Raw genomic sequence first — 23,472 nt, forward strand, 5'->3', positions numbered from 1 at the left:
GGTCTGTGATGTTCTCTCTGAATAGCTCCTGGGCATGGCTTGGTGGTTACAATGTCCAGAGATGATTCCCAGTGTGCAGTTTGTTTGGCAGCCAGGGCAGTTTGCTAGCACAGACAGCAGCCCTTCTGTGCCAGCTGGCCTCAGTGCCCAGCAATATTCCCAGGCACAGCCAGTTTACTAATGTGGATGCAGCTGTAATGGATTTCTGCACTACACAAGGAACATAACCATCTGCAACAATTTAAATTGTGTCATGAAATTAAAACTTAAGATATTGAAAGATAACTAGCAGAAGATACCAGTCTTTGAGTTTATTGCTGGGAATGGCCAAATCTTGAGATTTAACCAAGCACCTATTTTTTTGGTATTTTTTCACCTGTCCAAAACACTCTATGCAATTATTTGCTTTGGAATGTTGACTTCCTTCATAAAGTGTAGTTAATCATCTTCCATGGCTGTATGCACACACTTCACTCTATTATTATAATGCTTCTGCTCATAACATCTAAGCATTCTTTTCATAGGCATCTGGTGACAGTCATGCCTTTGATAAGCGTTTACTGGTATTTCTAATCTCCCCCATCCTCAGCTTTAAGGGTTATGTGTGGTGGAGGGGGAAGAGCAGCTGCAGAATATATTTTTCTAGCTATTTGATCAGAGAAATTCCTGTCTCTCTGTTATATTTTGAAATAGCTGTTTGCAAAGCCCAGAGAGTATATATTACCGTGCTAGTCTCCACACACTAGGAAAACAGCAGTGGAGTAGATATGACATTAAATATAAAAATCCCTTTCTCTCAGTGGGATAGTCACTAAAACTGGAAGCCAGTGCTCTAGTTTTGGCTGATTCATTCTACACTTTTAAACAGCTTGCTTCAGATTAGGTTCTGAACCTGCATTATTCTTTTAGTTGAGGAATACATCAGGTTGCCGTCTAAACTGCTGCTGCTAGCTGCTAGAAAAATCTATTGCCTGTGTAACAAGGCTTCAGGAAAATACTTTGCCATTAACTGAGATTCAATTCATCACTTTATAAACAAAACAAATATGTTATTATTTCCTCTATTTAATAGCTAGGTTTTGAATTGTGTTTTTTAAGATGGGTACAACCAAGCAGATGGGAAACTCAAAGACAAGTATTGACTGGGCAGCACAATATGGCTGTTACAGAATCTAACAATCTGACACTCACTCATCAGACTAACTGCAGTGTTCTTCTTTTAATCATTACTTTGTAATGATTAAAACAGAACTGCAGCATACTGTGGATCTCAGGGAATTTCTCTCCCTTGCTTAACTGGTGCTGTAACATGGAGTTTACCTGTAGATGAAAGCTTGCACTGTTATTATACCAGACAAAGGCTTCTTTGTGCAGTGGCACAATCACTCACTCAGCTCTCTTCCTTCAGTTTCACTTTCTTCTGGGCATTCTCTGCCATTTCAGTCACTGAGCTTCAACAGGAACTGGCTGCTGCATTACCCCAATTCCAGCTGCATCCCTACCTCATTTCTTACAAGCAGGCTAAAATCTGACCTCGATGCACATGGATCTAAATTATTTTCATTGTCATTGCACTGCTATTAGTCTGACTAAAGCACACAATTGTACTTTGTAACCACGTGTGTATTTATGTGCCTCCACAGTCACTACCAAAGCTCATTATTACACTGAAGGGTAAAGCTTAATGGAATGGCTAGTGAGAGGGTATTCCTCTGGCTCAGGTATCTGACTAATAGTTCTGATTATCATCCTCCAGGTTTACCTGAAGCTACAGGTTTACCTGTAAGATATCACAATCCAGGGATCTGTCCACCAATGCTTAGCACCCTGAGGCAAAGTTAAACACACACTGCAACACATAATCTGATTTATGAAATGCTCCACCATTTAAATTATGCACACTAGGACTGTGCACCATGGATCCTAGGTAAGCAGTCCACTGTGGCAAGCACTGACTTGCTTAAAATTGATAAATGAAGATACTTAGTACTACAGATGCTAAAAGTACTATCAGACTTAGATATTCCAGGAAAAAAAAAAGCATACTCAGCAGGATTCTAGTTCCCAAAAATCCCAATTTGTTGTCTGAAATTACTTTTTTGAAATTTCTATCTTCACTCTTTTGGAGATCTCTGTTATTCATCCAACATGGAATTTATTGTATTTTTCTTTTCTATTTATACTGTAATTCCTTGTTTTCATGTACTAAGCAAAGTAAGTAAGAAGACAATTCTGATAATCTTGCAAAAAAGCTAGAAACAAAAGAAGGACTTTCCTCTTCCTTGTTAGAAAAGTATCCTAATACTGCTAACTCTGAGTGATTTTCCTCCTCAAACTATGATCAGCTTTACTCCATGTTCCCAGTTAGATTTCTTACATTTAGTCTTCATGTAAAGGTTTAACTTCAAGCATGAACACAGATTCCACCAGTGCCTGCATACAGCTCCTGGGGTATGTTTACAATTGTGATTTTGTTTGAATCAAAAGTAATTTTGTAAGTCAGTCTCCTGCTTGTTCCACTTAGGATGCTCTGGTGGTCATTGCAGAGCAGTCCTGCAGAGGATAAACTGCACCCCCTTCCAATGACAATAAAAGCACAACATTCCCTTAAACCACTGCTTATTGTTCAGCTCACTGAACAAACTTAGGTCCAGTCTGAAACACCCTCATCTCCATACTTTTGAAAAAACCCAGTGGATGCCAACAACTTTCTGAGACCCCAGTCAATAACTAAGAGCACTAGATTACATCATCTCCAAATATTCTGAGAAACTATCCAGAATTATTAAAAAAAATTCTAAAATTTTTTGTGTATTTAGGGCCACAGAATTTACATCTTAAATGAACAAACTCTTCATATCTGTCATCACTTTATAACTATTTAGCAGTTATACAGGTATGGTACTGTTGAAAAAAACACTGCTGCAGGCTGAGAAAACAGCCCCGAGAATACTCATTCACATCCCAAATACACTTGCAAGTTCTTGCATCTCTAAATATTCTCTAATTGCAGCAGCTGGTTTGAGTCAATGCTGTCTTACCCAGATGCTAGCAGGTCACTGACAGGGTTCCAGGCACAGATGAACACTTCTGATTCATGGCCCCGAAGGACTGTTGCTTTGTTAGGAGGAATTTCAACATCCCCGTCAATTTCCATTGGCTTTGAATGATTATCTGTAAGGAGATACAGCAGAATAAATAGTTTACAAGATGCAGTTAGGTCTGGTTTAAAATCATGCTAGCTTCCCAAGGCCTGTAGCTTACAGCAGCATATACACCAAAATTAAAACTCTGTGCTGTGTCACTGACAATATTACTCTATTTGCTTCTCTCTGGCCATTCAAATTTATGATATTTCTTCAAAATGTAGAGCTTTCCAAAACATTTTGTATAAATCTACATAGTTTTTCATCCCCCAAAGACTCAGGATTTAGTTTAGTGCAGTTTTTCTTTTGAAGCTGGCCTCATTAAAAATGACTTACAGATTTATAAAAATAATAAAAAAATAACATAAAGCATTTATATTTTCTTACACAGTCTCCTGTAAGTAATATCTGTGCTACTAACAGACAAAAAATATACTGAGTATATTTCATGTTCATTCCTTCATTCCTATATTTTATGCTTCATTCCTGGAGCACATCAGGGAAAAGGGTGAATGATCACCTTCTCAAGGATATTGTAATACATACAAAGGTACCAAATGAGTCATAGATATACTTAACCTGCGTGCTGTAACTCTGTGGTTCTTTAGACTGTGGTCTAAGTAACATCATTTTTATAAGGTTCCTTTATTGTCTTAAGCAAAAAAACTGAATTTAAAATGATGGATTTCTCTTAGTAACAACAATTCATTCCAACTTGCATCATGAAACATGTTTTTTACTCCAGACTTCCTTTGCTTCTGTATAAATCTTCCTCATTAAGCTCTAGCTACACTTCCTGGCAGCATTACAAGATTATTATTCTCTGCAAACAAGACACCATCCAAGGACAGGTGACACACTGAAACAGCATACAGCAGATGCTACTACACACACACGTGTGGCCCATTTTGCAGAAAGCACATCCAAGAGCAGGTAGCTGGCAGCCTCCTGTTACCTAACCAATGCTTTGGCCAGCTGATCAGCTCTGACTGATCAAAATGCAAGTTCTCTTTCTGGGTTAAGTCCTTCAGTTAGTCATTCTTCAATCACATATGAAGATCCATAGGTTTGCAAGTAGAATAATTATGCTCCCTTATTGCTGCATGCTTATGGCATTTAAAATCAGCCATCTGTCCTGATACTTCAGCTCTGCTAAGCTGTTGCCCATCAGCTGGTGAAACAGACTGTGACACTGCACAAGTGCCATCGGGAGGAAGATCTCCAGACTTCTATCCTTACCTGGGCTTTCACATACCTGGTTTGGCTCTGCCTAACTTATGCTGAGTCACATAAATAGCACTTCTCATTGTGTATTTGTTTAGCACCCTAAAACTATGTCTGTGCCATATCTATGCCACAGATGGGATGGAATCTACATGAGTCACATAGAATCAAGTATTAAAATCAGGAAACAACTAACAGTAGCTGACAGCTTATTTCTAATGAAAAATATCTGTATTTTGGCTACACTTATTACCTATAGACTTGCTGCATAAACACTGGAAATGCCTGTTTGTAAAATCTATACCTATGCTGAGTCTCTATGTTAAGCATTGTCCTTGACATTCCCTATGTGTACAACTACTAAACTGAATACTGTTGAGATATACCAATATTCAAGATTTAGCCTGACACCAGCAGCTGGGATCTTTGATATTCCAAGTAGTGAGGTACTGAAGAGTAAAACACTATTAAAACCCACCAGAAAATACACGCCTAGAACTCACAATCTTCTATTGCTCAGCACAGTACAGATTTACTATGCTTAAATCATATTTTCGTGAGAAAAACAGCAGCATGACAATGGCTATGCATTCATCTGTGCCCTCTTCACACTGTGAGCTGGAAGCTGGGGGTAAATCAAGAAGATATTTCAAGCACTTTACCTTGAAAAATTTAAATGAGATGCTATGCTTACGACATTGGATCCTACTGTTACCTGCCTGGCTCTAAGGGCAGGGCTGCTTTTTGCTCTCAATTGAAACCAAATGACAGCTGGGGAGCAGCATTACTCCAAGGTCCCAGAGTCAACAGTAGCTATCAGATACTCAGGAATATTTTTTGTTTGTATGTGGCCAAATGGAAAAACCTAGACACACACTTTGAATGCTATTAATTGCTGTAAAAAAACCCTCCACGAATAGTCATGCTGTGAAAAAGAAACCTTGATTAGCTGATACCTGGATTAGTACATGCAAGACCAACTGGCCTCTGGGAGCAATGAAATACCTGCAAAACTATTTTGTATTGTATCTTCCTGCAATGATTTTTACAGAACTGTTTTGGTGGTTTATGAGAAAAGAGAGGGAAGGATGAAAAGCCTTTCAAAAATAATTTGCAACTGTTCACATTTTATGTGTTTTCTTCCTATTTGCATCAGTAGTCAGGAACATTCATATTTAGAGTGTTACTGTTCAGCACTAAACTTAAAACGCCCCATTGAACAAACAGGACAGTTCATGCCCCTGTGATAGTGCCTCAGGCTCCTATCACATTCACATAGACACTTGCAGTGTATGACTGATACAATCATGGTAACAACAAAAAACTGCAGAAACCCCTGAGCACAAAGGGGCACCCTCTCAAGAGTGACAAGTTGTTCCTTACCCAACACGAGCTTTTGGGAGCCCTGGTCTCACCTGGAAATTTGGCTTTCCTATGGATGCAGCTACAATGTGTGCATGGGGAATGAGAATGAACAGATAAGTGAGATGCAGTAACCATCAAGAACAGGCTTCTTTTGTTCTAAAGTGCCTTCCAAGCAGAAAGCTTTCTGTTAAGATCTTATTTGCACAAAATTGCCCTGGGGAGGTTCTCTGAAAAAGAAGGCATTTCATAACTACAGCAGAGCCTCAGGTGAAAAACCTAAGTCTGCAGGTCACATAGGGAAGGACTCTGCCCAAATGTTAACACAAAACATTTTCTAAAGGCCAGCGGATCTTTGGTTATAGTCTACATTATAATTATTTTCCTCAAATGTATAAAAATGCCAAATGACTGGAAATTAGAAGTTATATTACCCCAAAGTATTAAGACTGAGGAGTTTAAGTGTAAAAAGAAAAATTCTAACACACTGGTAAGTAATACTAACTATTTCCTCCAAATAAAAAAAAATAGATATTTTTGAGATCTTATGAGGGCTAACCCTGTCTTTTCTCAGGAAATATATTTTCTCTTTTTCTTTTTACTTAAATATTTAAGAGGCCTTTCACTAAAGTTGTTCTTTATGGCTGTAGTTTTAATAAAGAAACAGGGCTTAGTCCTCTTTCCAGAGCTTTATTTTTTGTAAACCTAAGCCAACCCTTGCAAATATAATGAAACAAATGACACTAAAAATATTTGTGTTGGAAAACAATCTGAAGTTTGGCTCCATTTCTACATGCTGACTTTTATTTTTTCCTGTAACATTTAAAGTGACTTAAAACTGAGAACATTACCTGGGAAGCAATAAGACAAGGCAGTGACTTTTTAAATTTAGTATTTGAATCTGCACCTCAAACTACTGTTATTGTTTTCTGTCTCCTCTCTTTCTTAAATCTATCATATTGTATTGGTAATGCCACATACAAAAACTTATCATATAATATTAAATATTTTAAAACCTTTTTGGAAAGACTTAAGAGTGTCAGGGAGAACTCCATGCCAGAATAAATGCAAACTAGATAATTTTTCAAAGACACATCTTCCTCCTGCTCAACCCATTCTACCTTTTTTGAAAGCCTGGTATTTGGGTGAGTTCCAGGCTATGACTAAGGACTGGCACATTATTCACACCTGTGCCAATATATGCCAGGTCTGTGCAATACAACAACAGTAAAAATTAAGGTTTGGAAAGTTTCTCACAGCTTTCATATCAGCAATCTTTTCTATTCAGTAGGTCTCCCAGGACTATTTCTTTCTCCCAGGAAAAGTCCTTCTCAACATTCCAAGAAAAGGTCTGCAACCGTTTGTGAAAATCCCTCTATTAAAAATAGCTGTGAGAATTATTATTTTTTAAATTAGAAAATGTCATATTTGAGACATCAAAGCTGTCTGGCTATAAGCATGAACTGATCTTTAAAGCTTTCCTTTTGTTAATACAATAGTAGGTATATCTCTTTGGATCAGAAGGAAATACATCTGAGTGGTTCTCTTTTAGTGATGAACTGATGATCAGTTTTCTGCCTTAAGAATTTGGTTTTTTCTGGGCCTGAGACAGTGAACCATTTCCCTAAAATTTTCACATGTCAGCTGAAGATGTGTCAACAAACAAAATGTCAGCGTTTGATATATTTAACAGCACTTTAATTTCTGTTTGCATCCCTTCACATATGAAATGAGTAAAGTTTCAAAGCAGAGGGTTAGTTGAAAGTAAAACATATGCAATCCATAGTCTAAAAACAGATTAATATTTTTAAAATATTCAGATCTTTTTTACATTTGCTTTCTCAAATAAAAATGTTATTTAAATAACTGCAGTTTTACTGGGGGAAACTAACCCGTCTAACTGGAATTCTCTGAAGAAAAACCGGTTTTGAAAGTGTTTTCTCACTGACCCACAGAGGAATCTATTCAGATCAAAGAGAAGGTGGAGACTGATAAAGGTATCTACACTGCAGAACTAATAAAATCTGTTACATGATTACAGTTCTGACCTTGTCTAAGCCAAAGAGCTGTTAGGACTTCCCACAAAACCTGCCATGCATGTTCCTCTAGAGTTTTCTTGTGAGACAACTGGGCAGTATGGGCTGGTTTCAGGAGTCAGCCAGTACACAATGGGCCTTGCAAACAGAAACCAGAACCTGTAATCCCATCTGCCCCACAGTGCTAGCACAGTCATCAGGATCTAGTTACACAAGCAGGTAGGTCCCACTCCGTGTTGGAAATGTCTGACTTTGGATGATTAATACGTAAGTGCAGTTTCCCTTAGTCACCCATGAGCAAAGGGGAATTCAGCACTCTTGAGAACCGGCTGTTCCCAAAGACTAAGGAAATCTCAGGAAGGTGGGATCTTCAATTGGATACTTGCAGTGGACTGTATGAATAAGCACATGCTATTAAATAAAAGGCCAAGGAACAATTTTGCTCTGTGCCTTCAAGACAGGTTGGCTGCATCCAAGCTGTTTGTTGGGAATGATCCTTGGCACATGTGTTTGGCAATGCTGTCCAGGAATGGATAGTTGGTATAGTCCAAACTGGGCTAGTAACCATGACAGGAAGGCTATGGATGCTTCTGTACTCGGCCACAAATGACAAAAATGGAAGCTGGAACACGCCAAACTGGGCCAAGGACCATGCCAAGGCTATGGATCATCACAGGACAGCTACTGCACAAGGCTATGCACTGGGCACACAACAATTATACAGATAGGGCCTGCAGGTCTGTTGGAGGTTAGGATTACTCCTTTTGTTTTCTTTCTCTCAGGGAATTTTCTCCCACATATTGCTAAGGGACAATAACAACAGGTACTTAAGAGGGACAAAAGAAGTTGTCACAGTACAGGAGAAGGCTGTGGCTGGCTACTCTATTAGCTGAGTGGTTTCTCTTGGAGGGGCAGAGATAGGGGAGATTTGGGCTGGGGGAAGGGGCTGAGTGCAGCTCCTCATTCTTTCATTTGCCTGCACTGGAGGGGAAACAGACTGTGATCACTGTGGGGAGAATAAACTCCCACTGTGAGGCTCCATCTCCTGCCCTCTTCTCCTACCCTTGCTGCTTCCAAGGTTGCTGTTACAGCTCATTTTGCTCTCCAAAGAGGCACGGCACCTACTGCTCCTGTGGGTTTGAAAACCAAGCTCCCTTTCCCACCCCTCCGCCGGCTGAGCTGCCATTGCCGTGTGGGGAGGCGGCGGAGCTGGCGCCACAGCGCCCCCTGCGGCCGCGGGGGAACCATCGCACCCGGCCGCGAGCCAGCAGCGCCCCTGCCGGCCGTGCCCGGAACTGCACCCCAGGGGAAGGCGCCTGACAGCGGAGAGGGCTGGCACTGGGTCTGTGGCACTGCCTGTGGCTGCTGCTGGTGTGGTTGGTTGTTTTGCCTTGTTATACATATACATACCAGTAAAGAACTGCTACTCCTTTTCCCATACCTTTGTCTGAAAGCCCCTTAATTTCGGTCATAATAGTTTGAAGGCAAGGGGATCATATTCTCCATTCCAAGGGAGGTTCCTGCCTCCCTGGGCAGACACCTGTCTTTCAAACCAAGACAAGGTCCCAGCCTCTCAACCCATCTCTCTCCTGGCCTAGCCAAAATGACAAGCTTTGGCTATAGCCCAGTTTTTATCCAATATCTAAAAGCATCTGGAAGGCCGATAGTAAAGTCTGGGTAGCCTGCTCCATGGAGAGAACATACAGCTCCACTTCTTGATTCTGTCTTCAACTTGCAATTCTGAACATATCTGAAATTTTCAGATTGTTAGAGACGGGTAGAACACAGCACTGTGAGGTGAAACATAATTTTTACTCAGCAGCCTTTTTAGAAACGCCCCACCCTCCTGGAATGACTACCCTTAGTTCTACCACTGTGCAGAAAGCACACCTTGCACCCCACCCTGCAACTAAGTACAAGAACATTACTGAAACACAAACTGCCCAGCAGTGGCAGGCAGCTGCATGTTGGCTTACTTATTGCATGTGCCCCATTCTCCTCTCCATTCACAGTGGCTTCTCCGTTCTTTGGTGTGTTCTGCTGGGAAACAGCAGTCGTCGTGGCTCCCGCTGTGGCCGCCGTGGCTGCCGCCGCTGCCGCGGCGCTGGCTTGTTGCTGTGCTAGCTTCTCTCTGAAGGCTTGCTGCCGGGTCTGAACGACATCAGGCATCACCGCGTCTATCAGAGACAGGGACTCTATTGGCCTGCCGTCAAATACTGTACCATCCTGCAGGGAAAATGAGCAGAAGGGAAATCCCAGGTTTAGGATCTTCACCACTCAGTTGGCAAAGAATCACAAAACGAGGCTGTGTGAAGATAGTACACTTTGACTTAACCAACAGTGTCACAGGACTATGGACTGCCTCTCTCTCAGATCCATGGTGGTGGCACTCATGGTCCACTCAGAAATCTGATCAGTCAGAAAGTAATTTGTTGGAATTTTATAGAAAGTTTTACCATATAAATGGTTTATAGATCCAAAAGGAGTCAAGCTGTGTTAAAAAACATGTCTGACCAATGACAGAAAGTTTCACTTTTTTTTTTCTATTTGGAACAGAGTCATGGCTAAAGCCATGATGAAGGCAAACAGACGTTGGTGAAACTGTTTGTTTTCCTACACTTGCAGGAGTATAGGAATGGAATGGAAGTGGATGATGCATAATGAACCTCAGCCAAAACATGATGTATACATAAATTCACTGGTTTCTTACGCAGGGTTTTTCAGCCCAGCATCACCAGTTGTAGCTGATCAAATAAGAATGCCTTACCATTATTTTTCTTTTATTCCACTATATTATTCATAATAGTTACAACTTTCATTTTGATTTCTGTAAATTAGGCTTCAGCTTCAACAACCAATTGAGTAAACTTTTAGGGGCTGTTGAAGACTTAATACAGACTATATTGACTTAGCTTTTCTTCACTTTCACTTCCCTATTATCTAAAATGTAGGGGAAAGATTTTAGTAGACTTTGTAAAGTGCAATTTTGCGAATCTTCTGCAAACTCCCTTCAATTGTCTGCAATAATAATAATCTGGTGGTGAAAGATTTGCTGTTGAGAAAGAACAAGTAAGAATAGGATACAGATAGATAATGCAGCTGATAGACAATATAATCTTCCACAGGTGAGAACAGCTAATATAGAAAAAATAGTTGCTTGCCTGACTGGTATGTTTCTGCCGACCTAGTTGTTGTATTACCCCTTATAATTACAATATTAGGATTTGTTTTCTCATGGGGAAGAGAAAGGAGGAGATAGTCATTAGAGAAGAAACCATAATTTCTTTCTCCTCAGCATTTTTTAAGTGTCTACCAAAATTTATTTGAATCTTGACTCAAATTCTTGCTACACAATAAACAAAATGTTTGCCAACAGATCCTGACATCTTACATTTTCACCTGTAAGTGTGCTCACTGGACTATTTACATGACTGCCCTTTAATAGATAACAAAGAATAATTTTATACATACTAGTTTAGAGACTCACTGATTACTTGTCACTCTTAAGTAATACACATAGAAAAGTAACACATAGGAAGCATCTATGGCAGCCCTTCCTGGGATTCAGATGTAGCATGAATGGCCTTTGCTTTGCTGCATCATACTCAACAGTATGTATTTGAGCAGAATCATAGAATGGCTTGGGTTGGAAAGGATCTTAAAGGCCATACAGTTCCAACATCCCTGTCACAGGCAAGGACACCTTCCACTAGACCAGGTTGCTCAGTGCCCTGTTCAACCTGACTCAAACCAGGATGAGAGAGCAACATAAATCTTAATGGTGAAAACAGGCATTATTTCAGATTATTCTCTCATTTTAGGGCAAGTCTGGAAGCTGGGTAAGTGCAGGTCCCTACAACCTGACCTAAGTGCTTCAGAGCTGGAACTTTCTGACTGTGTAGATCCAATTTCGGGCACGGGGCAAAATGTTAAGTAGCAGCAAATTGACACAGCTTCCTAACACTGGTTTGTTATTACAACTGCATCAAAGTGCAGCTTGGCGTGAATGTCAAATGTCAATTACAAAATAACACATATACAAATCTTATATATGGTATTGAGTCACAAAAAGAAAAAAACACACAGAATGTTTGAATAAAAACAAAAGAGTTTCCAAACTACACATTGCAAACAACACAGCCTTTCTCTGTGTTATATTCCTTTGTTCTCACCCATACTGTTCACATGCTACATTCACGTATAGAGGAAAAAGCAGTAGCTTCTCTGTATTAATATTTATTACAGATGTTTGTCAATCAGAAATACGTGTTATAAAAATCTTGTAATGCAGCACTTGCTTATCTGTCACGCTTCATTCCCTCTCAAAGCACCACGTCTTTAAGGTTGGCAGGGCAAAACCACTGGCTTTTCCCACATCCTTTCTTTATTTCTACTGTCAGCTCAAGGAGAACAGTCTGTGGCTGTTCATACAGTATCTACAGAAAACTTGCACCCCAGCCACACCGAGAATTTACACGCAACTATTTCACAATGCACGTGATGCCTCATCTCATATGATCTAGGCCAAAGTCACCAAAATCACTCTCCAGTGACCTCTGTGGATTTTTGATCAGGCTTTCATGGCTTGTGAAGAGTGCTGCCTGGTAAGAGGTGTCAGGGAGTGAAGTTTTAACCTACGCTGCAGATTTTTCCTGCCAAATTCTGCTACGACCTTGAAAACTCAAGTCTGTAAGCACAGGCACTTTTTCTTGTTTCCTGCAGGAACCTGCGCACCCTGGATTTGCTGGATGGGGTAGCAGAACCACCACGTAAGCAGCGCAGAGAATGCGTCCCTGCCACAGCTAAAAAAACAGAAACACGTCTCCATCTCAGAGCTTCCTGGCTGTCTGCTGGGATGGCGCAAAGTACAAGGAATAAAACTAAACCAGACGAGGAGCAGCGGGGCAGCGGCTCGTGCGGGGGCTGCTGGGGTGTGCTGCTCAGCACGTCCCAGCGGTGGCAGCAGTGACAGTGGTGGCAGCAGTGGCAGCTGGCAGCGGTGGCACTTACTTCGTTGATGCTGATCTCGGCCTCCACATACTGGAGCCCCTTCTGGAGGATGGAGATGAGTGCGGCAGGTGGCACTAGTGTTCCGTTGATGTTGGACTGGCTGATGTGGCTCTCGATACCGAAGGTAAAGGCCGAGTGGGAGAAACCTGAGAGCAGGAAAAGGAAGCCATGATATGAAATCTAAATGCACCAGTCAGATACACCTTCACGGTCTAAAAATAATTCTGTCTTGAGATCTAAGAGACGCTGCCGTGTAAGCAGAAGGGTGTGGGCTGGCTGCTCGGAGCTGGGCAGGTCAACCTGAGGCACCCCGACTGCCCATCCCCCCTTCCCCCCACACCCAGGGGAAGCCATACAGAAATGGAAATACATGCAGAGAAAAATAACTGCACTAACCGAAACAAAACCCCCCAAAACACGTCAACACCAGCAATCTCCACAAGGGCAGCTCCAGCTAAAAAAAGTGCCTCAAATCTCCATTTCCCTTGCTGAATTTCAGTGCTGGGTGTTTGCTGAAACTGTGCACTTAAATCCCTACCAGCATGCAAGCTGTATAAAATCATAGATGCAGCTGACACAGAGGAGCCATTCCCTTATACCAGAGAAAAGATTTCAAATCCACTGCTCATTTATTGCTTAGTACAATATGATGGGCAGAGCACTGCCGTTAAAATGTGAAACTACAGAAAGGCCACCCCTGTAAACCTATTTTCTGTATGTGAACAGCAATAGCAAAAGTAATTAACTGGGATCTGCCACACAGCAGATGACAAGCTAGTGAGGTGGCCTGTACTTCAGCCAGAAGTCTTTCTCTTCCCTGTTTCATTTTTGTCATTGAGTAAGTAACTGGCATTGAAGGCAACAGCACTGAAAATTAAAAAATTTTGGCAGACAAATTTTAAAGAGGGCTGCCTTAAATTCTGGCTGAAGCTGCTCAGAACTGTTGCTGGGTATGGAGGCGAGCACTGCAGAGAGACTGTACAGAGGGGCAGCTGTGGGAGGGGGGAGGGGGAACAGGATGTAGATATAACTGTAGGAACCCATTTATCATCACACTGTCTCCAGAGCATTAATCTAACATTAAAAGCCTTGGGGAAACCACCCATGCACTGTCTCAAACAGGAAGAGATCTCATCGTCTCCACCAACCAGACAAGAAAAAACAACAAACAACAAACCCCCCCCAAAAAAGAAAAAGAAAGCAGCTTTCAAATGAAAATACTTCCGTTAAATATAGCTGTGCCTCTTCCCCTTGTCAACACTAGTTTCATTTATAGTTTTGTCCGTTAAGGGATTTCCCCTATATCACTGCAATGTCCAATTGTGTGCAGGCTGGGGATGTGATTTTGGGCTCGCTTGACAGTAGTGCTTTCTTTCTCTCTTTTCAAGATGCTTTTCCCAGCTAGCTCAATTATTAACACAGATAGCTAGCAAAAACAAGCTGAGAAACAGAATCCTCCCACGTTTGAAACCAAGGTATGTATTTCTCTGATTCTCCCCTTCCCCCTACACATTTTATTTTGCTGCTGCTTTTCTTTTTTTCCTGCTAACAGCTTCCACTCTCTCCCCTCCCACCATAATTTCCCTTCCTGGAGCTCTCCCAGCTTTGGGGGATGCTTAGGATGCTTTGGACACTTTTTAGGAAATGGCAGGTCTACCTATGAACAAAATTCCAGAGGATCACAAGGCATTAAAGGACAGATAAAAAAAACCCCACTGAAAAACTGCAGTATCATTTATGTAATCCCTAGGCCAATTTCTTATTCTGTATTGCTCTTTATGTCCTGGTCTAGTTTATGAGCTGCTGGACCTCCTGCTGTGAAATGGACTGTAAGATCTGCAGGGCAGTGTTTTTCCCTGGTTATTAGTTTTGTTGGACATCTAAGCACATTACTGGGAACCACAATGAGGAAGAAATCAAGCACTGAGCATACATAGCCTGCATGTGAGAGGTCTAGGGCCTAATCACTGAACACTGAAACCTCTATGTATCTATAAATACATGGCATAAAACTAACCAGAATTAGAGAAACAGATACCTCTTAATTTATATTTATGTGTATTTGAGTTAATCAACAATGGTAACACAACTTTCTTAAAACAGAATGAACTTAAAAATACATGACAGATAAATTGGTAAATCTACGTAAGAATGAGAAAATTGAGCTGTTGTCCAAGAGCACTAAAGGTGACTGCTAAAATACCCAGCAGCTAGTTTCCAAGCGCAGAAAATTGTAACGTGGTCTCTGATTGAAACAACAGGTGGATGGCATAAAAATGGCAACCAACAAACATGGAGGGAAAAAGTAAAGAAGTGGAAAACCATGACTGTGGATCTATGTCAGGCATAAATCTTAAGTATAAAATTTACATCTCATTATTGCATTTTGTATCTTACAGACTTTTTAGTTGGCTGCTAGCATATCTCAAGCCCCATCTTTGCCAGGAGACAGATGATTGTGCACACAGCTAAACCTCTTTGTTCAGTCCTGTTCCCCAGAGAGCAACACAACTCACCTCACAGCATGTGAGAGAAGAAACTTTTCAGTACAAAAGTCAGTTGTTTTTGCAATGAAACTTGTTATCTTACTGTTTCTCTGGATGCTGAGAAACTATCACCAAAGCACCTGTTAAGATGAGGAAACACAAAACTCCTGGTACACTGTCTCTGAGGAGCAATCTCACTCACACACCTCCAGAACCTGTGAGAAACTTTCCTAAGATTTTATCAGACAAGATCCGATTAACAAAAATTAATGGCACAAAACTGTTAAAGTGAATGCTGCTGGACATACTGCTCCTCACACCTCTTGAAAAAATGCACCCAATACAACTGTAGTTAAAAAAAAAAAAAGCAACAAAAACCAGAAATATGCCAACCAGTCCTCCAACAGATAGCTAATTCCCTCCTGATTTCTTGTATTACTACAGCAGTTATATAAGGCTCATTTGAAAATAAATGGTTTCAAAACCACCTCACACAGTCAACAAAACCCTCAATGAAGCTGTACCTATATGGGGTTTCTGATAACACTGAAGAATCACCTGAGCTTTACTTTTATAGTTACCAGATGTCATCACTTCTCTTCAGGGCTCTGCATTGAACTACACTAAATTACACAGTAAAGCTGCAGCTCCACAGTTTAGTCTTACAAAAAGGTGATTACGTTAAACAAAGGCAATTTAAAAAAAAATTAAAATTTTCTTTCTAAGATCCTGAAATACACTGGGGACACAAAGCCAAGACATAAGCACCACCCCCACTCCCAGTCTGTCAAAGCAGTTGGGGAGCGTGAGCAGAGACAGAAGGAGCTCTGCAAGTGGGGATCTGAAGGAAGGATGTGGTGGGGGTGACAAGAAATTACAGTAGACAAACTGAAAATGCCGTGGCAGCAGTGAAATGAATGAAAGTTGCAAATCCATGTCTGCATTCCTTCTCATAAATTCTGTCACTGGTGACTGCAATAATCACTCTACAAAACAATAATTTCTGTTCAAATAGCACCAGTAAACAAATTCTTAGCGCAATATACCCTTTGAAGACATATGCAGTGAGACAATGAGCTTTTAAGGTTAAAAGCACTAACACAAAGGGCTGAAGAGGAGAAAGCACTGCCACACACTGAACAGGTTTCATAGCAGTGAAGCAGTTGCTATTGCTGTGACATGACCAGTGCTCTAAATGACATCATTCAGCAGACTTGAGAGAATGGCTTCCAGGTTTTTTCTGCCTCAAAAAAGATGGGAAAACAGAAACCATCAAGCTCTGCATAATCTGTAAATACATTATCATAAATGAAAAATATACCCAAAGGAACAGTGCAGAAAAAAATATTGTGCAGAAAAAATTAATCTTGGGATGATCTTGGTATGAATGGAGGTGATTTATCAGCTGTGGAATAGTTGGATTTGAAGTATTTCACAGAGCAATAAAAGCAGAGAAGAAATAATGAATGCAGAAAACAATTACTTAAATAACCCCCCAATCTCAAAATTTATTACACAAGTCAGAAACAGACTTGAAAACTGACTGAAATTCCTAATTGAGAGATTCCCACACTTTTTTTGTACTGACAGTGGTAACAGGTCCTGCTTCTGTGCTATATCTTTTCCCACACTGAGGTGTCTGTATATACTCTCAGTGGTACATACACAGCCGTTTGGGAATTCTTGCCCTAGGCAGTGCCAAAAAATGCATATGTAGGACTGTGTTTTGCAAAATTTCACTGATAGGTTTTGCTATAACTGCAAAAACGGAGATGATGGAGGGTTTTTCCTTTGGCTGTTCCTTTTTCAGTTAAAAATGGCTTCCCTTTGAAGCTAGATTTGTCATTGATCATAAAATGACAAGGTTTTATTTAATGAACATAATGATGCTTGTTGCATGCTTGTTTGATCTGAAGGCTACATAGTTTTAATTGTTTACAGTATGCCTGGCTCACATCAGAAATGCCTGTCAAACGTAGGTGTAGAAAAGGCAACTGGGGAGCCACACAGCCCAAGGAATGGCTTTTCTTCTCCAGTGATGTGTCTCGTCTCTTCTGGGAGCAAAGCATTCCTCCTTTTAGACTCACACCTGGGGTGATGCTGAGTATTTCCCAAGCTGGCTCATTTGGCACTCGCAGCTCCAACTAAAACTGACATCTACCAAGCATCCCTTTCATTTCCCAATCTCTTTAGCACCACAAAAATCATGTCTTTGTAAACTGCAGCCTTGAATTGTAGCAGCTACAGTACCTCCTGTTGTATTTGTACAGGTGAGGGGAATGACAAAGAGGGGTCTGTGGAAGCAAAGACCTTTGAACTATTTCAGTCCTTACTGGTTACTTGGGAGTTAATTTGGGGATGCCCTGATAAGCAATAGAAAAGTGATCTGTTGAACAAAGTTTTCTGATTGTGAGCTAAGTGGACTTAGCTTTTTCTGGTTAACCTAAATAGTTTGCTGTACAAATAATTTTTAAACCCCGGGTGTTTGTCAGTTATTTGCTAATAGCTTGGTTCAATTACTCACACTGCAAGATCCTTCACTGAAACATTTGCTACTGTACAACGAAACAGAAAATAAAGAATTATGAAAATCAAATTGCTTTTTTCATACACATTGGGCATCTTAATGATGAACAGCCCCTATCCCAATACTGTAACAACACAAGTAACAAGCTATTCCTACAAATCTTTGTATAACTAGTGCCCAGTGTGGGCCTCTTTTCTGGAAAATAGTGACATTTCATATGGAGATCTGTGTCATTTCCTTCAATAAATTTTCCTATTTCTTTAACTCATGCAATCCAGACTGAGCTTTGCATATACAAAGATCTTAACTTCAACTTCTGGAAACCACTAAATTAGTGAAGTTATTACTTTAAAAGAAAGAGAGAATAAAAACAAAAGAAAAGGAATAAACTATCTGACAATTCCTTTTTTTTCTCCAACAATTTAACAATCATCTCCACATGGAAATAACCAGCACTTCTTGTTTAATTGATTTCTCTGCCATTGTGTTGTCTTTCTTTTTTGAAATTTCCAATACAAGCTCCTCCAGTCCTCACGTCTGAAGTAACACAGTGTTCCCCTTCAAAGTATTTGGCAGGTAGAGGAGACAAAAATGAGCAAGGCTTTAGAAATTATTAAAACTACTGGCTCAGCAGAATCGACCTGAAGCTGCTATAATGCAATCCACCAGCAATCTCAATTTTCTGGCTACAGAAGAGCCTGTTTTCTTTAAGATAAGTCTTGCACTTGGCACTACTGCTGAGACTTTGACCAAAGGACAATTCATACAAGAATGGAAGGCCTGTAAGAGCTGATTATAGCTATATAGGCTGCAGGGCAAAAAAAAAAAAAGTTTTCGAGGGGCAAAGAAAAGTCATCTTTATGACCATAAATGGATATATGGGCAAAATTCCCAGGAGATTCAGACACTTCAAGCAGAAATATTCCACTGCATCATGAGTCAAAAGAAAATCACGCGCAGGAGGAGCAGACGTCCACACACAATCCCATCAGCTGCTCTCCCGTGTTACCAAACCCAAGTAACTCAAGAGCTGCCTGCACAACTGCTTGCCAAAGAAACCAGATGCAAGCAGTGGAAAAACATTCATCCCAAGTTTGACGTCTGGGTCCTGGGAGTGCCATGTAAGCAGTAAGGCAAGAAGGGCAGAGTGGTGCAGTGTGGTGTTCTGAAATAAATTAGAGACCCAACACAGCAGTTTAAAAATGTCTGAAAAAAGCTCCCAGTGAAATATGACCAAGAACAAAATAATTTCCTCCAAAAACTAATGATGTACGAACAATAAAGTCAATGTTAAATTAACTGAAGACTTCGGTAGGTCTAGATTTATCACTGTAGAGAAGCAAGGCACATGCATCACTAAGGGCAGATTTGAATGCAATTTCTGTATGACAAACCAGGAGCAAACAACTTAAGTTAGAGCAACTGTATTTTCTTAATTCAGGGCCTAGCATATGCTAATCCAGTTCCTGAGGCAAGTGATGTAATTTCTTTCCATTGCCTGAGAGAATACAGTGATACTCTTCACTGTACTTGACTGCAGCTGCCATTTAGCCTAGTATTTTCTCTTCTATATGAGGCACTGAGTGAGAACTGAGAATGCAACATGGATCCCTATCCTTGCTTATCCTTAGATTTTTCTCTAAACTGAATTATGTATCCATAAAAATATGGTCATAAACTCCCAGTGTACATATATGTGTAGGCTTTACAAAAAGGGCAACTGGTTTCTTTGAAATGTGTTTGGGCACAGTAAGTGTCTGGTGCCTTAAGCCACTGGTCAGATTCTACTAACAATTACAAAAAATAATGGTGGACAATAATCCTACGTCAGATCTTGTTATTCACAGCAGACTGAGATTCTTCTCTTAGTTGAGGTTTTTGTTTCTCAATAATACATCCCAGAGTATCTGTTTTTGGCAGTGTCAGCTTATTTTGAAGACTTACCTTTGCAATTACATAAAGGCTTAACAAGGACACACATTAGCAATTTAAAATAGAGAACTGCAATTGAAATATATTTTTAGAAAAATCAGCTGAACAATAGGGCTTGCACATTTGTTTCACGATTAGGATTGCTAAATGATTAAAATTATTTCCAGAACCCTGGGAAATGTGTTCAGTATCACAAGCTCTTTCATAGTCACTGGGAAATATAAAGAAAGGATTCCTAGCTGTAGGTAAAATTACAGTATGTCTAGTTACCCAAAGTTTTACAGTCGTGATTATTCACTAATATTAAACGTTACACCCTTTTTTCTTGGATATTGGACCTGTTCACATTCTGCCAAGAATTCAGAGTAAATGTCTGCTACCCAAAATTATTTTATTATGTGCCAAAGAATGTTTTTGGCAGGTACTTTTTTTTTTCTTTTTCATGCAGGAAAGTATGTTGGAAAAGATTAACACAACTTGGAAATGATATTTTGATGAGTGGTACTTGGCACTCACTGTTTAAGCCTTTCTGAGGGCTGCAAATTAACAAAGAGAGAAACACGATACAGACAGAAAACAGAGCACAAGCAATGGAAAGAGGAACTTATAAAAGTCTCTTGAAAACAACGTCTGAAGTAATCCCGTTTCACTCACTCTGTGCAAATGAGAATGAAAACTGCAAATAAGTATCAGTACAGATCTAGCGATTTATTGCAACTACGGGCAAAATTTGAAACGGCTTACAAAGACCACAAGGATGAAAATAATATTTTCCTTCTGAATTAATGGCATGCTGTTATCTTTTAGCCCTGTCTGAGCAACCAAACATCCAAAGAAAGAGACACATATCAATTTAGGGATCATGTTTATAGAGCAGACTTCCACAGTTGTACATCCTTTCCTTAAGCTATGTTCTTCTCTCCGCTCTAACACACACCTCTAAGTGGTGGCAAGTAGGGCACCTCAGCTGACACTCAGGGGACATTCAGGAACCTGACACCAGGAAAGGGTCTGTGGCTGGTGACTACAAAGGGAGCCCTAACACAGGATGGGTGTGAGGAGGGGTGGTCTGTTAGTGCCATGGCTCTGCAGGCAGAACATTCTCAGCACAGAGGTTATTAGCAAAACTTGCAAAGCTCCACTGGGCCTGAGGACTCAAACTGAAAAGCAGTAAAGTGAGAAATGTGTAGGACTGCACTGGTTTTACCAGCAAAGTCATCTTGACCTTTAGACATCTGTCTTCTACCCCACATACTTAATACCTTAAAAATACTGTGTTTTTGCAAGTTTTAAAAAACAGGACATGAAGTGATCAGAACCAAAATTTGTGCCATGGAATAAATTTGTAAAGGTGCAATTGTTTATGTTTGTGTAACTTAAAAATCACTGTGTTTGCTCAGTGTGCGAGATCCAACCCTGTACGGCAACTTTCAGGCCAAAAAAAAATTGAAATAGCCAATTTACAAAAACTGTGAAGAGACCTAGAAGGAAATATGAGGTAAGCAGGCTTTTGCAAATGGCAAAACCCCAAGATACAGTCTATTTCTTTCCTTCACATGAAGTTAAAAATTCTGCACCCGTTATAAAGCAGGGTAAATAGAAAGAAATTTTCAAACAGACTTCTTGAACTGCACTACAAAACATTTGAAAATACTGTTTATACATTTGTATATAAAAATATATCTGGTCACAAAAGTCTGTGCATATAAAACCATAAAAATGAGTCTCATACTAAAGGAGCTACTAAATTCTTTTGAAAATTTACCAGAACAAAGTAGGACAAACCCAATAACCTCTTTATCTGTAAAAATATTTCTTCCTCACCGTCACAGAATTTGGATTTTGTGAAGTCAACCATCAAATAGTGCTACTACGTATTTACTGCTCTATGAAAAAAGTGTCCAATTTGGTTTTGACTCGCACAGTTGCTCAGCTTCAACCCTACCAAGATCTGTAGCTTTGTTAAGTTTAAACGAAAATGCTTTGGGAATTGCAGCTCAACAAAGCTTGTTGCCTTCTAATGTTGACCCTGATTTTCTTAAATACATTTCTTAAAATGTATTTATTGTTTACAAAGAGAATAAATCTTTACTAACGGAGAAGTAACTGTGCATAATAATAAAGTTCTTATTTTAGAAATGAATTTGTCTTTTCAGCATAATCCATTATCAAACAATGAAGTAAAATTTCAAATTCAGAGTCAAGCTCACTGCTTCTGGAACCATATAGTAACTACCTTCCCAGTTTAAATGAAATACAAAAAGTAGAAGAGATACTAAAAAAAAAGGGGTAATGGTTTATTAAAATCCCTTATATACCCTTTGGATAATACACTATTTATATATATATATATATATATATATATATAAATATTATATTAAATGTGTTGTTACAGATAGTTTCATGTCATATAAGAACATTCATTCTAAGGTGACTTTTATGAAAATTAAAGTAAACCATTTTTTGGGTCAAATTTCTTAATTTTTCTTATCCAACAGTCACTTAACATGTATTGTACTCCTGGAAAAACACTGCGGCCTTATTTATCTAAAATAATTCATGAAAACTCTTGTGACTTTTAGTTCTATGGTTCTTGGCTGGTTCTATAGCCAACTTTCAATAAATCACGGATCTGGATCAAAACCTTAAGTTATTTTATTTTAATTAAGTAGGCTGGCCTAAAAGGGATAATGCATCATATAAATAGGACTGCATGCCCACAAATCAGGTTTGTGCTAAATCATGAAAATTAAAATTAGTGTTTGTTTTGCTCAGAAGTCTCACTATTGTACGGCTGAAGAGCTGAAAGAATCCCTGCCTTGAGTTTTAACACCAGTAAAAGTATAAGTTCTAACAACCAGTTCCTGAAAAATACAGTTAGTATCTCATTCATCCTGCTTTTAGGGATATATATTCACGCATAAGTTCATAAACAGCACTCTGAAATAATTGAAAAATAATGTTAAATATTGTCCCAGCACCCATGTAATACTTTTTACTCAGAGGATTTCTGTATATTTTAGGCCTATAAACATCCAACATCTGCTGAAGTACTGTTCAGTATTAGCTTTGCTTTCAAACAGGAAAATTGAGGGACAGAAACTTTAGGGTGAGGTATAAACACTCAGTTTTCATTTATGCCCTTGAAAAATGTATCACTTCATTTACTCAGTAATGCCTGGTCAGCACCCAGCGACAGCAGCACAGAGGTAGCTGTGCACAGGGAAGGTCAGAAGTGTCCTTACTCTGTGAGCTGCAGTCACCCTGTGCTGCAGGCAGGACACACCAGGCCCAAGAGACTGTGGCAACACGCATGTCGACACAAATACTGCAGCCACAGATTGCTACTGAATCAACACTAAAATGTGTGTTTTATCTTTGCCTGGCAGGCTGTCATTTCAAGGATGCAAACAAAAGGTCTCCCATCATCGCTGCCTTTAGAGCACAGCTGCGCACAGAGCTTGGGAACACTGCAGTGACTGCCCTGCAAACCCTTCTCCATAGGTTGTTTAAAGGATCTTTGAGGCTCTCCAGTGCTGAGCAGGAGGTTGGACTACTTGAACATGAGCCAGCGATCTGCCCTTGCAGCACAGAAAGCCAAGAACAAGCTGAGCTGTACTACAAAAAGCACTGCCAGAAGGTCACTGGAGGGGATCCTCACCCTCTGCTCAGCGCTGGTGAGACAGGCCTGGAGCTCTGTATCCATGCCTGGGCTCCCCATACGAGAGAGACAGGGATGCACTGGAGAG

At 40.0% G+C, this 23,472-nt stretch overlaps 1 protein-coding gene across 2 annotated transcripts in view; it reads right to left on the minus strand.

The window, feature by feature from the left end:
- Nucleotides 1–23,472, minus strand: part of TBL1X (transducin beta like 1 X-linked) — a 190,022-nt gene that overhangs the window by 24,122 nt on the left and 142,428 nt on the right. For both annotated transcript variants that reach the window (XM_064407742.1, XM_064407741.1), the window contains 3 exons: nucleotides 12,779–12,924; nucleotides 9,745–9,994; nucleotides 3,042–3,174 (listed from right to left, as the gene is read on the minus strand). In XM_064407742.1, the coding sequence (XP_064263812.1) occupies nucleotides 3,042–3,174; nucleotides 9,745–9,994; nucleotides 12,779–12,924 (529 nt within the window). The remainder of the gene's footprint in view (nucleotides 1–3,041; nucleotides 3,175–9,744; nucleotides 9,995–12,778; nucleotides 12,925–23,472) is intronic.

This window comes from Passer domesticus, chromosome 2 (genome assembly GCF_036417665.1).
Source record: "Passer domesticus isolate bPasDom1 chromosome 2, bPasDom1.hap1, whole genome shotgun sequence".
In the NCBI taxonomy this organism is placed as follows: domain Eukaryota; kingdom Metazoa; phylum Chordata; class Aves; order Passeriformes; family Passeridae; genus Passer; species Passer domesticus.